This window comes from Sebastes fasciatus, chromosome 23 (assembly GCF_043250625.1).
Source record: "Sebastes fasciatus isolate fSebFas1 chromosome 23, fSebFas1.pri, whole genome shotgun sequence".
Classification (NCBI taxonomy): domain Eukaryota; kingdom Metazoa; phylum Chordata; class Actinopteri; order Perciformes; family Sebastidae; genus Sebastes; species Sebastes fasciatus.
The window spans coordinates 6,299,167-6,321,415 of NC_133817.1; the positions used below are offsets into that span (position 1 = coordinate 6,299,167).

At 45.6% G+C, this 22,249-nt stretch overlaps 2 protein-coding genes across 24 annotated transcripts in view; one reads left to right on the forward strand and one right to left on the reverse strand.

Moving 5' to 3' along the window:
- Positions 1-22,249, forward strand: part of LOC141762077 (uncharacterized) — a 296,685-nt gene that overhangs the window by 118,316 nt on the left and 156,120 nt on the right. The gene's annotated exons all lie outside the window — the stretch shown is intronic.
- The window catches only part of sox5 (SRY-box transcription factor 5), a 244,146-nt gene that overhangs the window by 36,177 nt on the left and 185,720 nt on the right, over positions 1-22,249 (reverse strand). For 13 of the 22 annotated variants that reach the window (XM_074625940.1, XM_074625939.1, XM_074625941.1 and 10 more), the window contains 4 exons: positions 18,622-18,708; positions 12,323-12,507; positions 10,722-10,790; positions 520-646 (listed from right to left, as the gene is read on the reverse strand). In XM_074625940.1, the coding sequence (XP_074482041.1) occupies positions 520-646; positions 10,722-10,790; positions 12,323-12,507; positions 18,622-18,708 (468 nt within the window). The remainder of the gene's footprint in view (positions 1-519; positions 647-10,721; positions 10,791-12,322; positions 12,508-18,621; positions 18,709-22,249) is intronic. The other 9 variants (XM_074625934.1, XM_074625932.1, XM_074625925.1 and 6 more) reach the window with 5 other exon arrangements.

Genomic DNA, 22,249 nt, shown 5'->3' on the forward strand with positions numbered 1-22,249 from the left:
TGTGAGGAGAACCTGGGGCAGGTCACATTACCACCCCCCCCACCACCGCCACCACCACCCCCTCTGCTAACCCCCCCACCGTGCATTTATTCCCAGCATCCCCTGGCAAGCAACCACCCCTCTTTCTCTCTCTCTCTCTCTCCGTCTCTATCATGGTAAACAACACATTGCCACACAGCCGGAGCGTGATAGCCAAAAAAAAAAAAAAAAACATGTCCTGCAGGACGCCTGTATTTTGTTGCTTTTATACATCAAAAAATAGACAAGACAAAAGGATGGAGCCAAAAGGACTGAGCAAGAGAGAGAGAGAGAGATAGAGAGTGTAAACAGGAAGGGTGTATTTGGACTGGTTTTTCTATTAAGAGAGAGATGTTGTTGTAGGGGCGAGCTCGTCTTTTGGGAAACAATCCGACTCCTTGTGTGGGAAAAAAACGGTCAGACTCTACCTTGCTCGGTTGAATAACACATAAAAAGTAGTTTGAAAGTTTGTTAGCGTCTGCGTGCGTGGACGTTACTCACTGCAGCCGGGCTTGTAGTTGAAGCCGGGGGGCATGAGGAAGCCTTGCTGGGCCGCGGCCGCCGCCAGAGTCCTCTGGTCCGGAGGAAAGACGGGGATCATGAGCGGAGGGAGCTGGCCCTGGACCTGCTGATGGAGGAGGAGGAAGATAAGGAGGGGAGAGAAGGAGCGAGGAAGGGAGGAAAAAGGACAAGAAAACATGAGCATCTCTTTTAATGACCAGCCATAGACATGCACTGAAAATTCACAATGATGCTAAAAATAGAGCTGTGCATGTGTGTAACTGATCCCACAACAGCCTTAAGTAGAGAGACATCTGAATTACATCATAATAATCTCTCAGAATCATATGCATTCAGGCTCATATACATATATTCATGTCATACATATGGATCACACATATGACACCTCCACACACACACACACACACACACGCCAACACACACACACTAAAACACCCCATCTTCTGGATTCAAAGACAAGTCATGAGAACAGTTCACTAAACTCGCACAACAGCTGGCCTTCTCCTTTTATTTGGAAGATGATGTTCTCTCCCTTCTCCCCACATCAACCCCCTCACACACCGACATACACACCAACACACACACACACACACACACACACACATACACACACACACAACCCTCTCCGCGCGCCCGTCGGCAGAGAGCCATACGACTTCACAAGGTTTCCAGGATTTTAAAAGGAGACGCAGAAAAAAGCTCCTCCGATGGGTGGCTTTGGCAGGGACGACAGGAGAGGGAGAGAGAGAGAGAGAGAAGGAGAGAGAGAGAGAGAGAGAGAGAGAGAAAGAGAGAGAGAGAGGGAGACAGAAAGAGAGAGAAGTAGGAGACAGATGGTTGCACTGAACAGCGTTCTGCCAAAAACAACGCACAAAGACTCGCGTGTGATGGACTGACTGACAGTTCGAGGGGGGAGAAGACGAAGGAGAGGAAGCGAGGGAGGAGAGGGAGAGCAGAGAGAAAAAGGTGAGACGAGGAGGAGAACGAGGGATCTTATCGAGCTGTAAAGATGAGGTGTAACGCTGGTATGATGTAGAAAGACACACATATGAGTGGAGGGAGGGAGCTCAAGCCAAATTCTGTGCAAATTTTAAGCAATTTTCCAAATAAAAAAAAGTCGATACAAGAAAATCAATGTGTTTCCTACTGGGCAACATTTTGGATGATCAGACGCTCAATATAGTAACTCTACAAGTACATCCTGTCATTTACGTTATCTTTCCTTAATTAACTTGAAACATGGCGCGGCACAAGTGGTTAGCAATGTCGCCTCACAGCAAGAGGGTCGCAGGTTCGAATCCGGCTTGGGGCCCTTCTGTGTGGAGTTTGCATGTTCTCCCCGTGTTAGTGTGGGTTTACTCCGGGTGCTCAGGTTTCCTCCCACAGTCTATGTCTATGTGTCAGCCCCGTGATAGTCTGGCGACCTGTCCAGGTTGTACCCCGCCTTCGCCCAATGTCAGCTGGGAACAGCTACAACCCCCCCGACGACCCTGAACAGGATAAGCGGTTACAAATATTGGATGGAACTTGAAACATACAACGTGATGTTTTCATTGGCTATCGGTTTTGCTTCTTGAATCTTTGGGCACGGCAACAATGCTACGCCTACACTGTTACAGAAATAAGATAAAAAAGAAGAAGAGCAATGTAATCACTTATCTAACACTTATCTAAACTGTTTCATCGCTCACGTACTTCTTCTTCTCTTTATCAATAAGATGATTTTTACACGTTGTCTGGAGAGACTGAGTCTTCATTTGAGTGTGCAAATTTAAAAATGCCTTCAAAACAGATGAATGGGAACTAACTCTAGACAACTAATAATAATAGACTTTATTTGTATAGCACTTTTCTTAACAATGTTACAAAGTGCTTCACAACAAGAAAAAACTAGGGCTGTAGATTAAGATTAATCGCATGGTTGTCCATAGCTATTTGCGATTAATCGCAAATCAACATTTTTATCTGTTCAAAATGTACCTTAAAGGGAGATTTGCAAGTATTTAATGCGCTTATTGACATGGGAGTGGACAAATATGCTTTATTTATATTTATTATTGGAAATCAATTAACAACACAAATATTGTCCAGAAACCCTCACAGGTACTGCATTTAGATCTCTGTAAAGGGGAGACTCGTGTGTACCCATAGAACCCATTTTCATTCACATATCTTGAGGTCAGAGGTCAAAGGACCCCTTTGAAAACTGTTTTTCCTCGCCAAAATTTAGCGTTAGTTTGGAGTGTTATTTAGCCTCTTTCACGGCATGCAAGTATGACATGGTTGTTACCGATGGATTCCTTAGGTTTTATAGTTTCATGTCAAGCCTAGACTCTAACTTTAAAACTGAGCCCAGTACAAGCTCCGGAAGATCAATTGCTTTAATGCAGAGTATTTGACAGAGAAAAGCTCCTCCAGAGCCACAGAAAAACATTATACAACTGTGACCTATACTCCACATGACGAGTAAACATAACGTCATGTGTAAAAAATTGGTGCCCCTTTCACTCAAATCCCTGATCTTTAGGGCCTTTGACCTGTATTCCTGGTTGCAAAGCTCTTTGCTTCCTCTTTACTCTCCTCCTTCTCCTGCCGCTCTTTATTTCGCCAGGAGGGCAGAGAGGTAATGGCTGAATAGGATAATGGGCAGGTAAAAGCTTGTTTGATGTGGGAAAATTGATCTGGAATGATGGAAATGGCTGCACAATCACAAGGATGTGGCGGTGCGGCGGCACAATCAGGTAATATCTCAGTGATATGGACACTTGAAGTGCTTGAGACAGGTAAATAGAGAGAGCGGCTGTCTCTCAGCGCTAACAGCGCTCCCAGCTTTCCCTCTGCCTGTGTGTGTATACTCAATTTTCCCTGGGCGTATGCATGCTCGTGTACTGTAAATACCTATGTGTGTGTGTGTGTGTGTGAGCGTGCCTCCCCCTCCTCCTGCTCCTGTGTGTTGGCATGCGGCAGCCAGCAGCACTGTAATCAAACTATCACAGCGCAGGGGAATACAGCTCTCTTCAAGCGGCTCCTGTTTCCCCCTTACACCAAAAACAATAATTACTCCACCATTTTGGTTAACCATAAACCGCCGTGCCGCCGCGATCAGAAGGGAGAGGCGTTCCAGCGCGACGCTCGGACAGGACCCCCGCGGGGACGAATCACAGACAGAACAGTTCCGCTTTGCCTTTCAGGCCTAATTGGACATATGCTGGAGTGGAGCTGGCTAGCAATACTGTAATGTACCGTAGGGAGGAGAGAGGAGAGGAGAGGAGAGGAGAGGAGAGGAGAGGAGAGGAGAGGAGAGGAGAGGAGAGGAGAGGAGAGGAGAGGAGAGGAGAAGATGATGAGAGGAGAGGAGAGGATGAGGATCGAAGAGAAGAGGAGGAGAAGAGAAGATGATGAGAGAAGGAGAGGGTGAGGAGGGGAGGTGAGGAGGGGAGGAGAGGAGAGGAATGGAGCAAAGAGGAGAGGAGAGAATGTATCGTACGGAGGAGAGGAGAGGAGTGAAGAAGAGGAGAGGAGAGGAGTGAAGAGAAGTCTGTGGCAGCTGTAATACATACATACTGTACATAGACACACTGGCACATATACTGTATGACGTCTGTGTGTGTGCAGATGGCTTTGCTGAGTCTTCTCCTCTCTATATCTGCCTCTTCCTCTCTCTCAATAACAAAAAGACGGCTGCACACAATAGGAAGATATTAATCAGCCCACAATACATGTGAGTATGTCTCCAGTCCACAACGGGATGAAGAGACGAAACGACAGAAAAGACACAAGACAAGAAGAAGAAGTAATATACAGAGAATGGTTTATGGAGCATCATTTCCTCCCATATGGTGCTGTTAGAATAGTTGGATGTATGTGTAACAGCTGCTGAGCTGGCCTACACACACACACACACTGACCTCTAAATGGTAATACACACACATATATGAGGCAGAAAACATGGGTAAGAGCAAGTTGGGCGTAACAAGTAAGTAAGTGAGAAACAAGGGACTCTACAATAACTGTGTGTTTGGGTGTGTGTGTCCACTAGTCTCCCTCGTGCATTCCTTCCCATTTACATTCCTTTAAATGACTTAATCTGATATTTCTGGATGAACAATAATGCAAAGTGGATTATGAGCTCTGTGCGTTCGCCTCGTGATCACAGTGTAAACTTTGAAACCGAGAGGAAGAGGAGTAGAGGCAAGAGAGCTCTCCCAAATCAGAGAATGAGAATCAGAGACAAAGGGACGCATTGACAGAAGGAAAGAAAAGCCTGCGAGAGAAAAAGTAGAGGGTGAGAGAAACAGTGCGAGCGAGGCCAGATCTATCAGAAAATCTCCAGATCCCACATAAAGGAAAAAAAAGGCACATCTGAAACAGCAGGCGCTTTGGGGAATAACGCACTCCTCAGCTTCTCTTTCACATCAGGCCCAAAGCGAACATGAAAACCTACAACACACGCAGACAAAACATCACACTGCTGCTACTGCAGGCTGCCGACGTGGAGGATAAGGGGGCTTTTTATCTGCACAAAAAAAACCTCCTCCAGATCCAAAAAACCTGAAACAAACAAAACTGGAACTCATCTGAAAAAATCCTCTAATCAGTGATTTTGCAAAGCAAAACAAAGAATGGAAACGGAATCATATATATATATAAAGAAAGAACGTGTGAAACTTTTTTTTCTTGAGAACTTTCACAGGGGCAAAAAGGACAGAAAGAAAGAGAGAAGTCGACAATTCAACCCTGGCGAGAGAACTTCTCAGGAAATAAACAGCAGATAGAGCGAACAGAATGAACGAGAGAGAGGGAGAGCAAGAGTTGGATAATTGGCAGCGAGTCGAGGCTGCGTTCGCCACGCGCCAGGCGGCACAGCTTGAACTTAAAGCGCCGCTGCGGCATAATGAAGATGTGGCCGCTAATTAACATATGGGGTGCGAAACAGGTTGGTTGGCACGCGGCGCCGCTGAAAACTCCAAGGTAAAGTTATTATTGGGGAGTAATTAGCTCTATGAAGTTAATGCGCCGAACAATAGCTGCCAGCGCCGTGCAATATGGCTCGCGAAAAAAATAGCCCCCGCTAAAGTGCGAGTCCCACAGCTAAAATCTGTTGGCGACCATATGCTCCGGCAATTAATGCAAGACCTGGATGACCTATTGCTAAAGAAGGGACGTGCGAGCGACAGAACCAATAATTAATTTGGAGAGAGAGGGAAAGAGAGGCTTTTAATATTAGTCCATTAACTTTCTATGGACAGGGGCTATTAGAGGCCAGTCTGCTGTCAATGCAGGGGCACAGTTCACGTCCCGGTGGTGCTGCGATGGCTGCACACACACACACAGGTATGCGTGTGTTGGAGTGCATTAGATGTGAGAGAGGGTGGGTCTCTGTGGGAATGGCTGGTTGCGGTCCAGTTTGTGTGTGTGCATGTGCATCGACACATAAAGCGCGTAAGGAAAACACAAATTACACTGGTTGCGGTGTAATGGGAGTGATTAAACAATTACACAGGCAATTGGGTTAGCCGCTCCTATGCACAGAGTACAGAGGTGCCAGTGTGTGTGTTTGGAAATGAATGTTTTTCTCCCACAGAATGTAACAAAAATATCGGACATAGCCGTGCTTCAGGTATTACACGTGTGTGTCCTTGTGATTGAGTTACCAACGTATGTTAGCCTTAATAGAGAGCTTGTTAGCCGCTGTCGCCGGCGCGTCTGGCCTCTCTTAAACTAGTCAAAGCATCAGGTGGCTTTACTCATTTTCTGATCACTTTTCTTTTTCTTCTTCTCTCGTCTCCCACCTATATAGCAAACGGCGGCGCTTGATGAGATGAAAGACAGCAGGCGGAGATGTGCGTGTGTGTTTTCGGTTGAGTGAGTTTTGATTCATTAGGCAGGACACGCTCGCGTCCCGCTCATCCCTCTTGTTTCAATACGCATCGCGAGTGTCTGTGTGTGTGCTGGCCTCTATTCTATGAAAATGTGTTCTCAAGGTAAAGCCCTGAGCCGCTCGGCAGGTGAGCTCCTTTCATCCCCCGTTGCGCTTCCCCTCCGCGCGGCGGCAACGAGCGGTCGTCCCCGGCGACACCGGAGGGAGCCTCGGAGACAAGTTGTTTAATTAGAATGAGAGGAGACGAGGGGCGAAGCAAAGGCAAGTTGGAGGAAATGTGCTCACCCCTTCGAGCTTAACAAGAAGGCCCCTAGCAGGGGGTACGAGTCTCTGTGTGTGTGTGTCTTTATGTGCACACATGTTCTTGTTTTGTAGTTCTTTAGAGAGCAAGTTGTGTTACAACCTCAGATTGAGCACAATGTTTTGCAAAGCAGGGGTCATTTTTTTCCTGGTAGGTTTAAGATTAAAATTTGGAGTTAGAGTTAAGGATAACGTAGCGTCAGGACTTGGATTTAAGCTTCAGTCGTAGAAACCTGCACCTCCTCATGGCTGTTTTCAGGCTTTAAAAAATCTGGTTTGTGACAGGAGACTTTGGCCAACCACAGGTCATTTCAGAGAGAGCGTTCCTAACGGCATCTGATTTCACAGATTGACGGAAAACAACCAGTCAGAGCTGATTTGGAGTCTGCTGTCCAGCTGCCGTCTATATGAGCCGGCTGTCAATCACTCACGAACTCCGATCAAACGGTCAAACTAGGCAGCACTGATCAAATATGAATCAATATTCTCTTACTGTAATGCTTATTTCTCACCTCAAATGTTTTCAGAATCATCTTGTAGTGTAATGTTTAGCTGTAAAATGAGAACGTTCGAGACCACGTTGAGATCTGTTGAGGAAATACCAAGCACCGCCAACCAGCCGGAGCATAGCCAATAAGAACGCTCTCTCACTGAGATGACTAGATTTTTTAAAGCCTGTAAACAGAGTCATGAGGAGGTGCAGAAGTCTAGTTTTCTCTCAGAACACTTGAATTACAATATGCTGAAAGGTTATTATGGAATTTTTGCCCAATGATGCCAAAAATATTCTGCCTACTGGCGCTTTAATGACGTCGGTGCCGACCCGTCATCGTCTTGTGATGGAAAAAAAGGTTGTTTATAAACACATTTCGTCATAGGTTTCGTTAATGAAATTAACATGGTGTGGGGGGACAAAATGAATGCATCATAATTGATGCTAATTCATTGATAATTCCAGGTAGAATCAATTAGTCAAAGCGATAAAGTAGCCAGTGACTCATGACTGGTATGTGTGTGTGTGTGTGTGTGTCCTGTTCAGACAGTTGCTCGTGTCGCCTGCTCTCTGTGAAACGCTTGTTTGTCGACTCGGCGAGTGCCTTTAGTGGCCTAAATAGCAGACGCTAAAACGCATATCGCTAGCTCGATTTAGGTTTCAGGGTGAGAAAAGGAAAAAGGAAAAAAAAAAAAAATAGGAAACCGGACGCGAGGACAATAAATAATTTGCCCTCCTTTCACGAGGGATGTGTGTCACTCTCCTCTCTTTTTCATGAGCTTGATTATTCGTTTCATTTCATCACCTCTTCCAAGTGGACGGTTGAAAGCATTCTTCGCAGGCCTTTGGGGGGTTTCGGGGGGCCTAACAAAGCCAAGGACGCAGACACACAAACACACAACGAAGGGGACAGCTGAACTCAGCCTCGTTAGGGGGAAATGCAATCACAAGGGGCTTATCATACAGACACACACACACACACACACACTGCCCAACACACTGAACCTGGTGCCCTCTCTCTGGCAGGCCATTGTATTGTGGGATTGTGCGGACAATCTCTTCATGAATGATTAAGCAGTGTATTTCTCGACCCAAGTCTTTGATGATGAGTGTGTGTTTGATCATCAGGCAGAGTGTGCGGCGCTCTCTGCGACTGCTCGCGATACGTGTGCGCGCGAGCGAGAGGAAGGCGTATATATTTTTGGTATGTTTGCTTGATGTGTGTGATATATGTGTGTGTGTGTGTGTGTTTAGCGCTCCCGTGATGAGCCCCTGTTGATTGTGTCTCCCCCCCCCTCTCTTAACGAGGCTGCCTACAGCTGCCCCTGCTTGTGAGAAACTATTGTTGGGCCCGTTCAATGGAGGGACGCTTGTTTGGGAAAAGGTTGCAAAGTCATGGGAAAAGAGAGCTTTGTCTCGGCGGGGTCGCGAGGGAGTGAATCATGAGCGGACGTGTTTATGGCTTAACACACACAGCTGCGGCGGACGACGCGCACGCACGTATATGCACAGATGAAGAAATGGACGCTTGAGAGAGAGAGAGAGAGAGAGAGAGAACGCACAGAGAAATCCTCAGAAACTTTATTTTTTTTTTGTCGGAGAGAGACACAAAAACGCGAACAATTCAGAATTCAGCTTGGCACAAAGCAAATAAACACAGCTGCTTTACACAGAAATCACATAGACACACGTCCCACACGCATGCTATCACAAGGTCTCTTATCACACAAACGGACTATGGCTAAACTCTTGGGGGGAAAGGGAATGTGTGTGTGTGTGTGTGTGTGTGTGTGTGTTCTCCTCTTGGACAGGGTGTCTCTTTATGATACAAAGCCCGGCTTTCTCAGCTCAAAATTCAGTGTCATCTGCTTTTACAAAGGCCTGGGCTATTCGTTCCAAGCCACCTGGACCCAACATAGAGGCTCCAGTGTAGCACCCGAAAGGACAATACCTCCATTTTTAAGTGTTACATATATACCCACCCCATTTTATCTGAAGCTAAAATCACAGATTCACATTCAAAGGGACTTTTTTAGATGATTTGCTTTGCGGATTTTGTTTGTCTAAATGTGGTTCTTCACATGACGCTCAAAATAAGAAGTCCACTAAATTTCCTACTAATTACAGGTGAAAGGAATTCCTCCTGTGGATGTCAGGTGTAGGGCTGCAACTAACGATTATTTTCATTATTTATTAATCTGTCAATTATTTTCTCAATTAATCAATTAGTTGTTTGGTCTATAAAATGTCAGAAAATGGTGAAAAATGTCATTCAGTGTTTCCCAAAACCCAAGATGACGTCCTCAAATTTCTTATTTCCTCCAAAACTCAAAGCAAATTTTGACTTATTTTTCTCAAAAAGATTAATAAATTATCAAAATAGTTTGCGATTAATATAATAGCTGACAACGAATCGATTAATTGTTGCAGCTCTGATCAGGGGATTGACAAAAAAGCATCATAACACAACATAATGCAGAGGAAAACAAGCTGACACTACACCCAATGTGCCCAATTCTATGTACTGTAAAACACTATTTATTTGCGTTTTCTTTTTTTTAAGTGATTCCTCATAATTCTACAGTGCCCACTGGAGAGCAAAATGAGGTAACTATGTGACTTAACCCAAGAGATTAACTCAAACTGCAGTCCCCAGCAACACACCTGCCAAGTGTGAAGTAGATCGGATGAGCGGTTCTCGAGATATGCGAAGGACACACGGACAGAGAGAGATTCCTCGCTTTATAATTGGATATCTATATGTTAAAGTGCTCCATCTGTGAGGGCACCACTGCTCTCATGAAAGGAAAAAAAAAATCTTAAATTAGGGTCAAACATGGGTCCACTTGGTTCCCTACTAGTAACCAAAACCTGACCTCAGACCTGAGTCAGGTCGGATCCAAATTACATGAAGTATAATGGGGCCCAGGAAGGCTCCCATTCTAGGGTCTTGGATCAGTGTCTGAATGTGCTTGATACCCAAGTGGATCCAAGTAGATTCACTATCAGCTTAGTTGCCTCATTTGAGTTTGTACAACGTTGCAGTTGCTTAACCGAGCCAACCTGCTGCTCTTCCTGTGAAAACACCTTCACAGCCTCTCAAAGACACAATGGAATAAACATGAAAAACGGGTACTTCACTGTCAGTCTGACGGGCAAACTTTGAGTTATATAATAAAGACTTACATACTGCAGTAGTGCTGATTTTTCCAAACAGACTCAGACTGACCACTTTAAAGTGATTACACAGGTTGTGTGTGCGTGTTAGAGGAGGAGGATGGGCTAATATAAGTCAACACTGATTCAGGCCTCCAAAATGCTGATGGCTGAGCAAAGAAAAAGCCGCAACAATCACAATCACAAAATTGCCTTTTGTGGGGCCGCCGTGCAGACGCACATCAGGACACATCCACACAAACACACGGAGAGATACATACACATGACTACACGCGTGGCTGGACGTCACTCACACACACACACACACACACACACACAAAGCGGTCTCACCTGGATTTGCTGCTGCAGGAGGTTGATTTTGTGTTGCTGCTGCAGAAGCTGCTGCTGTTGCCGGGCAATCTGAGGACGGAGAAACACAACATATTACTAGAATGTATATGCAGTATGTTCGTGTGTGGGAGTGTGTGCATGTGTTGTGTGTGTGTGTGGGGGTGGGGGTGGGTTGGGATGTTTGGTGTGTGTGCAGGGCCTGTGGGAGATGCGACACATCTGCAGGTCTCCGAGGCCCCAGTTGCACGACAGAGGGTCGATGCCCCCAGTATGAAATATTAAAGAGCTCATCTAATCTGGACTCAGCTCACAGCCAAGTGGACAACGGTGTCACACCGACACACTCACTGACATGAACACATTCTTTACTGAACGTGGTAAAGTTTTTTTTTGGAATTCTAATCTATTAGTCAAAGACCTTTTTTTTCTTTTCACTTTTACACATTTATTTGCATCGTTTTGTTGCTTGTAATGTCATTTCACTTAACTCCTTAAAACTGTGACGGCCTGCTGATCTAATCTCCAGGTTCCCAGCTTTCAGATGATGTCCACCACTTCTACGTGGCATCTACTGTTAACTTTTTATCTCCATCTCAACATCCCCTGTCCCCCCTACCTTTCAAAAAACAGGAAGGAATGGTAAGGGGTTAAGCTTGCCCTAATAATAATTGCCTTTGTAATCAACTTCTGCACAGAAACGCTCCAGTGGCTCCTAGAGTGGAATACAGTATCCAGTCCACATACAGTACAGTAACGATGCAGCCGAGGGCACTGTGAGGCATTGTGTTTGTCACAGGTGATTAGTCCTTACAGCGGTGTTTCTGCACGTGTGTTCTCTTTGTAAAAAACCAAGCTTTCCAGAAGCTAAAAAGCACAACAAAGAGGGAAACCCTTCTCTATGCAAATACCTGGCAGACTCTCGCCTGGGAGCTTGGAGTGTATGTGTGTAAGTGTGTAAGTGTGTGTGTAGTATGTCTGCGCTACATCCGCTCCAACACTACATACCCTCAGCTTATTCCTGTGCGATGTCCCTGTGTTCACGCTGCCAAAGGCACATGTCTCTGGCTGTGTGAGCACTATACAGTATAAGGTGTGTGTGTGTGTGTGTGTGTGTGTGAGAGAGAGTAGAGGAAAGAAAAATCCTGTGTAATTTGTTGCTTTTTTGACCACACTTTTGAGCCCACCTTAAAAATTAAAGATGTCTGATGTTTAAGTGTGTCTGCACATACCAGTATGTGTGTGTATATATATCCCAAATCAGCATCCAATCATGTGCCTTTGTTGACTGTTTACTGATCAGGCACAACAGATATACAGTTTACAGATACAAAATGTGCTGATTAAATATTTTAATCGAATGACAGCTGTAGTTTTCCTATTAAAATATGGTGGATTACCCAAAGAATGCAGATGTCCACAGATGTGGAAAAAATCTTGAAAAGTGCTGATCTGATTGGAGATCAGCGATATAACAAATACTTCATTCATTATTTATTGTGCGACCTAAAGCCAGGCTAAATGACCTGTAAAGATGGTTTTATTTTGCAGAGTAAGGCATACAGTATACAGTATCCCCTTCACATGCAGCGTGGCCCCAGTACCTGATACAGTACCTGGTCCTGTTGCTGCTTGGCCAGCTCCATCTGCTGCCTCTGCTTCTCCATCTGCGAGGCGGCCAGCTTCTTCTGCTCCTCGTGGGCCGCCAGGAGCTGCTCCCTCAGGCTGCTCAACTGGCCGATCATGCCCATGAGTTGGCGCTCTTTCTCCGCCAGGCTGTCTGCGGTACCTATAGGGGTGAGAGAAGGGCATGGGGGGGAGAGGGGTCAAAGGAGAGATGGTAGCACTTTGAAGAGAAGCGCAAGACTCGGATGAGGTTATAAAACTTCTTTCATCATTTTAAAGTTCTTTTAAGACGTCTAGCTGATCAGAGATATAGGGACAAGTGTTAATTAACGCACAGTAGTTGTCAGTAACTTCTTCTGTGAAGACATATATGTATATAAGCTGTAAAAGCTGAGATGTCGTGCCGTGCTCTTCCTCTTCTTTGAGAGATTTTCATGGCTATCCGGAGGCCAGAAAAGGATGGTGGGGGTGAGGTTATAGAGGTCAGAGGCATGAAGGAGGAACGAACAACAAAGCAGTGCAGAAACCATCCATGGCTTGTTGGTCAACCTAATATATGACTGGTTAGGGGTTTTGAACGGCAGGAAGGGGGGGGCATGTCAACGGAAGGTACGTTTAGCAAAGAGCGTGTGTGTGCTGCGGAGTTGTAAAACCAGATGTTGACTTATTTTCCTGGTGCACAGAAGGGCCAGCAGTGATTACTCAAGAGTCAAGCCACATCCATCACCACCTTTATTGCCTTATTGAAATAAAGAAAATAAATCTGGCCGAGGAAAACGTGAGCAAAACGTGGCGGCAAGACAAATGTGAGATCTGAGCCAGATTCATGTTGTTTAATAACAAACAAAATAAATCTTCAGCCAGGTTGGAAAATCTACACTTCATGCTAAAAACTTTAAGTAAAAATCTAATTTGATTTGATTGGAATTACGTGGTAAATATGGAGCTGTAGCTATGGAGCTGTATTGTGTGAATGTGTGTGTGAGAGAGAGAGAGAGAGAGAGAGAGAAGAAAAAAAAGAGAGAAGTGTGTCTGGTCTGTGTTTACCCTGCAGTCAGCCAACCTCCTGCTCACATTTAGCATGGCCTGACCTCTGACCTCTCAGATCCTGACATACCAGCTCCATTACACACACACACACACACACACACACACACACACACACAGTTACACATACACAAACACACTTCCACACAAGGCCTAAATCATTCAACAGGATGTAGTTAGAAAGAGGCACACTGAGGCACAATCAGTACGAGGGAGTGTGTGCGCCCATGTCTGGTCATATGTACCGATGTTTGCCTACATGCCTTTGTTGTGTGTGTGCGTGCGTTGCGTTCGTGCGTGCGTGTGTGGAATAGCACAATCCCCCATTGTTCTTCAGCTGCTACCTTTAACAGGGCCACATTCCTGCGCCAGTCAAACCAGATGAGGAAGAGAAAGAGAGGGAGGAAAAGAAAGAAAGAAAGAAAGAGAGAGAGACACAACGGGGGGATGAAAGTCGGGAGAGGTGGACGGAGGGAAAGAAGGACGTGGAGCTGAGGCTGCTTGCTGACCTGCCCTCTGACCGCGCGGGGAAGGTGAGAGCCATCCATTTGTCCTCCCTGTTGGTAGCCGCCGCCGCCTCACGCCACCCCCGCCCGCCTAAACTGCCCACCGACACCCCCTCCTCCTCCTCCACCTCCCTCACTTCCCCCCGCACTCCATCCATCCGCCAACAATGAACAATAAAGGCAACTGTCGGGAGCACTGGCCGCTGGAAAAATAAACACGCCGCTGTCCTAACTCACAGACCCACCTTTGTAGAGCGAGAAATGTGTGTGTGTGTGAGTGTGTGTGTGTGTGTGTGTGTGTGTGTGTGTATAGCCAAAGCTGACCAAGACAAGAAAGAGCCTTGTGTTAAAAACTGTTCAAATGTTGGGGGGTGAAAGGGTGGGGAGGAAAGGGGCGAAAAAAAGGATAAGGGGGGGTTGCAAAGGTGAAGCGATGGATCAAAGGAGTCTTTCTTGTAGGGGGGTTCTTGTTGGGGTTAACCCCCCCTTTTTACACACACACATCCACGCACATGCACAAATGCAAACACAGTAAAATCGGGTACTTCTGTGCAAAACGGTGTGTACGTCGAAGGTGGAAGGACATTCCTTTAAGCGGCAGCCTGGATAGACAAGCCGTCTATTCTTTTCCTACAAGCTGCTCTCAATCCCCCTCTCAGCTGTGGATGTTTCATCGGTAAACCCGGAGTATTTGCAGTAAGAAGACGAATCCAAGAAAACAACACGCTCCCCTAACTGAGATTTGGAAACTCTCTCCTCTTTTCTCTTTCAGACTTTTCAAAATTTCCGCCGCCGCCCCCATAAATCAGCCTCGCGTCGGCTTGTTTCCTCAGCTGCTGCAAGGCGGGCAGGCGGATCGATAACTGGTTTCCTCCATCGGTTTGCACACATTCCTCCTTTAGGCAGATTTGCCACGGCCCCGTGCTTTACCTACAAACCTGCCGAACCGACATCAACTCCTTTTTTTCTTCTTCTCGCGCGCACACTCGTGCACGGCGTAATTAACCAATTTGTAACAATGTAATGCTTGTCACCGTGTTCGCGGGGCTAATTAATGACCCCCGGCTGCATTGATAACTCCCCCCGGTGAGGAGGGAGGAGAGGGGATGAGAAGGAGGGAGAGGAGGGAGACGGATAAGACACAGACATGATGGTGGAGGAGAGAAGACGAAGGCAGACAGAAAAAAGCAGTCTGGAAGTATATTAAGAAGTATATTTACATGGACCTCGATAACACAATTAACGTAAATAATCTAATTAAGTTAAGATTAAGCTAATGAAATTAAGGTTTGATTAAAGCACTTACATGGTTTGCAATAACCTGATTTTCCAAATAGTTTACTTGAACTGTTTGACGACAGACAGCATCTGACTATTGGTGGCATAGTGCAGGTTGTGAATTTGATCGCTACCTTTACGCTCTTAAATCCTGTTTTAAGCTCATGCTGTGCAGCCAAGCTTTACTCAAACCCGAATAATTTACAGTAAATTACAGTTGAGACTCCAACATTTCCAAAGATACCAGATATTCTGAGCAGAAGTCGGAGAAAATGTTTATAAAATGTTGCAAAAGACATCCAGAATATTTCAATTTGATGGAATAAAGAATCTTAGGTCTTTTAACGCCACCAATTTTCTTTAACGCAACTCGCGATTTTTAAGTTGTAGTGGGCTCAGTTTTAAAGTTAGAGTGAAGATGCTGGTATCATGTGGACCTCTGACCTCAATATGATGAAAATGGGTTCTCTGGGTACCCACGAGTCTCCCCCTTTACAGACATGCCCACTTTATGATAATCACATGCAGTTTGGGGCAAGTCATAGTCAAGTCAGCACACTGACACACTGACAGCTGTTGTTGCCTGTTGGGCTGCAGTTTGCCATGTCATGATTTGAGCATATTTCTTTATGCTAAATGCAGTACCTGTGAGGGTTTCTGGACAATATCTGTCATTGTTTTGTGTTGGTAATTGATTTCCAATCATAAATATATACATACATTTGCATAAAGCAGCAGATTTGTCCACTCCCATGTTGATAAGAGTATTAAATACATGACAAATCTCCCTTTAAGGTACATTTTGAACAGATAAAAAATGTGAGATTAATCGTGATTAACTATTTGAATCGATTGACAGCCCCAGTATAAAATGATGTGAAGACATCCAGAAGGTTTCTATTTGATGTAATAACTAATCTTAGGTTTTGGGTTTAAATATCTCCCTGGGTGTAACATCGTTGAGCTTTAATGACGTACTGAAAACAAGCTGATACTGTATAGAAAAAAGCACGAGGGCCAATTCAAAAGGAAAATCAAGAGTTTAAGAGATGCATTTTCCACTGTCACTTTCTGCAGCTGATCTGATGTTAATGACACTATACAGTGGGGAGATGTATTCTAGTGCTATGAGGTCCATACTTTTGTGTGTGTGTGTGTGTGTGTGTGTGTGTGTGTGTTTTGCTATGTGAACCGCATGGGGCCTTTTACCAATGTTGCTTCTCAATAAGGCAGACAGAGCGGGAGGCGGTGGCTCAAAAATCACTTTGTTCCCCCACAAAAAGCTCTTCAATGGAATTCGATGGGGGGAGAAAAAAAAAAGTCAAGGGATGCGCTGACAAATGAGAGCACCGCGCACACACACACACACACACTTACACACACATGCACGTACAAAACCGATGTACGAACACTTGACTTTCCATATATTTCTTCTTCTTCTTTTTTCACAATCACAGGCACGAGTACACGTTGGCCCTCACAGACTCACGTTGTTATGTAAGACACACATATGGACTCAACTGTACATGCACTTCCACACACACACACATGCACTCACACATACTCCTGATGTTGCTCCCCAGCTGTTGGTGTGTGGTGCGCCAAGCGGGACGCCCCTACACAGAAATGTCAGCGCGGCAGGGAGCTGGGAAAAAGGGGGTTTGATCAATGGAGCCCCCCTCTCGACGGCCACGCCGCTCCGCGAGGCTCTTTGATTACATATTGCTTTGCTTCCTAATGAAGCTCAATTACTGGAGGAGAGCGACGGCTTTGCCCCGGAGTTACAGGGAATAATAGCCAGACTCTTCCACCACCTCTCTCTCTCTTTCTGCTTCTCTTTTCCTCTCTGGCTGACTCTTGCTCCTGCATATTCACAGCGCAGCTCCCTCGCTCCCCTTTTTTTGTTTTCACTTCCTGCCCTCTGTCCCGCTCTGTCTGTCTCGCTCTCGGATGTTAAGAAGGGGGCTGATGAGGGTAGAATGGGGGTGATTAACACCGAGATTAACACAGAGCTGATGGACTAGCAGAGACGTCATTGACTGTTTGACATGTCGGTCAAACGCGGGGGGATGAGGCAGCCGGCTCGGTTCAGTTCAGGGCGGCTCAGATCATTTGAGTTCACTTCAACTGAATTTAGTCAATTAAACCATGAACCTAGAGTAGGCAGTTTTTCCTTGGCTTTCATTTCCTAGGGCGATCTCTCCTGATTCGATACTGTCACGTTACTTGGGTGCCGATTCGATATATATTGTGATTTATAAGTATCGCGATCCGATTTTACGATTTATTGCGACTTTTGTTAACTTTTTTAACACTAGACCACGGGGAGAAAGCTCAATCATACACTTCCAGGGACTTTTATTTGGAAAATCTCTAAATTGATACGGTAAAAATGTTTGATTTTCAGCATGTATGTAGTCAGAGATGTCCTGAAGTCAAATATTTCAGTCATTGTCAGGCATTATTTATCATTTGTTTTCCAAAGCAACCCAAAAATCAAAGAATAAAAGACATTTCCCTCACAATTTAGTGGTATTTTCTTTTTAAATTTATAAGGGACATGTAATGTTTTATGCTTCTGGTGAATATAATCCAATTAATCTTATTAATCTTATTTCCATATATGTAATCATATTTCTATATATGTATTTTGATACACATATTTCCATATATGTATTTTGATATGATTTGTCCATGCCATCAGCTGACGTGAGTACTGACATTGTATACAGGTAACAGATAACTGGTTTTATGCAAATTGCTTGGGTTTTGTATGTATATATATATGCATATTATTAGAGTCAAGTCAAGTCTAGTCAATTTTATTTGTAAAGCCCAAAATCACTGCCTCAGGGGGCTTTACAATCTGTACAGGATACGACACCCTCTGTCCTTTACAGTACGACCCTCTCATCGAATAAGGAGACAGGAAAGATGGAAACAAGAACAATGTTGATGGGACACTCTGAGCCTTAGTACTGTCAAATAATGTAAAACGAAAAAGCTGAAATTTATGAATTTTTTCCACTCCTGTTGATTTCCTTTTGCTTATGAATATGTTTAGAGTTGTTACTATTAATTTTCTCATCATAGTTGTAAACAGGAAGTATAATGTTGCCAGGGAGTCAGTGACTTCTCCATGGGCTACACCTGACCCATTTTTTTTTTTTAGTTTGCTTTATATCCGTTTGCATTTTGGTGACTCTGTACCATGAAAAGTGATGTTGCATTAGCTTGCAGTTCTGCACTGTAACCATGGATACAGACATCAACCACCTGGATCCCTTTTGATTATGCGGCAAGTTACTTTTTTTAAGGTTTCTCAGTGGATTTATTTATTTATTTTCCCTCAATGGACATCGGAGGTTGATCTTATTAAGTTCAAAGGGTTAATTGAATTCAGCTCACTGAAGTTTAGTTCTGTCATTTATTTAGTGGTACCATACCTTTAATTTCTCCGATGTGCCCTGAGCCCATGGCCAAAAGTTTATCCTTCCAGTCCTTTGACAACAGCCTCTCAATGCTGGGGGCCTCTGTTTAGGGTGGGGGGGGGGGGAGGAAGGGAAGGGAGGGTGGGGGGAAGAGGAAAGAGAGAGAGAGGGATTCAGTTGGCTGGCCAACATGACAATAAAGCTCATTTAAAGTCCATTTGCTGTAATAAAGGCAGCGGCGGCTCAGCCTAATGGCCGCATCAGCAGGAGAGAGAGCGAGAGGTGGAAAGAGAGAAGCTGATAATCGAAAAGAAAGGAAATCTGAAGAACAAAAACAAGTGAGCAAAAAGGGAAAGAGCGAGAGAGAGAGAGAGAGAGAGGCGACGCAAGATAAAGAGAGAGACAAGTGGAGGAGAGGAGAGAGAGGGAGAGAAAGAGAGAGGCTTTTTTTCCCCTCTCTCACCTGCTGCTAGAGAATCATTAGCCCTGTGGGCCCTGAGACAAAGAGGGCCTTAATGCACCCGCCACAATGGACACATTATCAGCTAGCGCTTTGTTTTCAACACACACTCCAAAGACCCTTACGCACACACACACTTGCACAAACACACACATGTGTGCATGCAGGATCACTAATTACAATCCTAACTATGGTCACACACACACACGTATGAACGCGCTCACACACACACACACACAGTGGGGGGAATGGAAATGTCACACAAGAGAGCGTACGGAGATTCAACCCTACATGTGTGTGCGTATATGCGCTAATAGCGATCTCGCGCACACACACACATGCATGATGTGCACATACAGCATCAACCCAGTCACCCTGTTGACTGTTATTGACATGAACAAAGGGGAGCGAATGAAATGATCAGACAAAGGGAGGCTGAAAGTGTGAAGCAAGAGAGAGAGAGAGAGAGAGAGAGAGAGAGAGAGAGAGAGAGAGAGAGAGAGAGAGAGAGAGAGAGAGAGAGAGAGAGAGAGAGAGAGAGAGAGAGAGAGAGAGGGAGAGGGAGAGAGGGAGTAGTCTATTTACTGGGAGCCATCTGCACTTGGGATGCGAGGCCTTGCTAAGGAAAGAGGTTTTACACTTTGAGTGGGGAGATTAACCCTATCAGCCAACGCAAACACACACACTTGAATGCACAAACACACCACATGCACGCCGCACACACACTTGAATGAGCCTGTATATATAGCTGCACATACACACACTGCTGACGGCAGGCGAAAAGTTTGTTTGTCCCTGGATTATTTTTTTTCTCTCTCCATAATGACAAGACTGATTTAAGGAAAAAAGTCTTAATCTCAGTGGTATGAGACGGCTTGGCTGCACCGACACATAGAGAGGGAGAGATGTCCGGTGTGTTGAGCTGAAACAGCTTAGCACTTTTTCCTCCACTAAGTGAGACGTGAACGCTCACACGCAGCAGCAGCCGCCGCACTCGACAACAAATCACTTTTTACCCGTCATTCAAACACAACAAAACTTCTTCCTTTCTTCCCTCTTCATCCCTCTATTTATTTTCCCGTCTGCGGCGGAGTGAACGCCGGCGAGATGAGGATGAGCAACCACCTGGAGATTTTCAGGATTTAAAGTGACACATGATCACACGCAAACACGGAGAAGAGAGTGGAGAAGCTCTGCTCAGACACTCGCAAAGCACTACGGCGTGTCCTACATACTGTACCTCAGTGTGTGAGTGTGTGTGTGTGTGTGTGTGTGTGTGTGTGTGTGTGTGTGTGCAGCCTCCCCAGAGGCCTGAATCAGGTCCTTTCCTCTGGCGCTAAGTCTAGAGCGCTCACGCTCCGTTGATTACACACATTCGCACACGCGTGTATAGCGAAAGATCAATGCTGAACTTCTTCAAGGCGGTCCACCTCGCACGCTTTTCTATTTCTCACCCCCCCCCCCGCCCCCCTTCAAACCTGTCCACCGTCCTTGGACTCTGACTGGTATGTCCTTGCGTTTTTCCGCCGCTGCCACTCCAGCCAGTTAGTCAGTTTGGGGCGCCGCGTCCCTGATGTGCCCTAGTGCTTTCTGTCAGTAGCCTTCGGGGAATAGGTTAGCAGTGGGGTGAAGGTGGGAGGAGGTAGACGGAGAATCAAAAGAACAGAGAGGACGGAAGGAAACGTAGAGAGGAAGAAAGAGTGTGCTCCTGTGTGTCCCCCCCCCGCCCCTCCCTGACAGCTGTCTCACCATCACCCCAACAGGTGCTATTAGCCCCTGGCGCTCCCTCCCTCCCTCTCTCTCTCCCCCCTTTTCTCTACGTCTCTCACTCTCATCTCCCCCTCTCCCTCAACAATGACAGAGGCTTTTAAGCCAAAGAGCTTTGACAAGTGAGAGGGAACAACAAATGGCAGTGTCGCCTGTTCTCTTTCCACCGCACTCCCTCTCTGTCTCCATCTCCTAGTTATTATTTTTATTTATTAACAGGGCTGCGGTTATTGTCCCCAGTGACAGGCCGGGGCCACTTTAACTATTAATAAAAAGCCAAGAGGCTCTTTCATTGTGCGGCAGGATGGGCAAAATGGGGAGGAAATGGGCACGAGGAGGGGAGGAGAGAGGAGAAGAGAAGAAGAGTTGGCATGCTGCAGCTTTTAGTGAGATGTTGATTGATGTGGTGAACACTATGAGGAATGAACCCTCGCTGTCACCCCCCCAGGATAAACACACAACAAGCCTCGGTTAAAAGGTGTGTTTTGGACATCCTGAAAAAAAAGCGTCTCTCACGCATTAGCATCGTGGTTGTTGGCGCATTACAATACCTCCAACTGCCAAGTCCTTGTTTTCATCTTTGTATATATGAACATGAAATATGGCCGCCATTACCTGACGCTGCACAACAATAACAACTTCTCTCACATTCAGGGATTTATTCGCTCCGGCCCCGGCAGATGGAGAAATGCACCTGATTTTATGTTCTGCGATATTTCAACAGCGTTTTTTTTTCTCTACAAAACCCGCTTGACAGTTGGATGGAAACACAGCGAGCGTCTACTACTGGCAATTAAGGCCAAAAATCACATAATAAAGCAGGACAGCACAACTCTTTCCATGAAAATCAAGAGTAGCTACTCCCTGTTCTTCTGACGTATGGACGTCTGTGTGTGTGCGTGTGTTCTGTGAGGTAAGCGGGTGGAGTTTGGTGCCCACGCAGGGGTGTGGGCTGCATATTTTGCAGGGTGGGGTTCTGGGAGCTGAGGGCGAGGGCGAGGGAGGATGCCCGACTCCCCCTTGTCAAAAACGAAGGGGTGAGGAAATGAACAGAAACGAAAAGGGGAGAGAGGAAGTGGAAGTGTGAGGCGCACAGGGCGGTAAAGGAGCGTGTGTGTTCAACTGTTTCTTTTCCCTCTTAATTAGCTTTAAGGTTGGAAAAAACTAAATTTATATTCTGTTCCAGCTGCTTATTAAAGCTACATGATGATGATGTTTGAACGTCATATAGACGGGACATTGGAAACCTTTAAAATCCTTGTTTTGGATGTACGACAGTGAATCCCTCTTGTTGCGTTTTCATACGAAAGCACATTAATTCATCCGAGGGTGACGTTTCCCGTTCCGATCCCACGCGGCGGTGGCGGCGGCGTGCGAGGGGGATTCTGGGAAAAGCAGAGGGGGGAAAACGCTGAC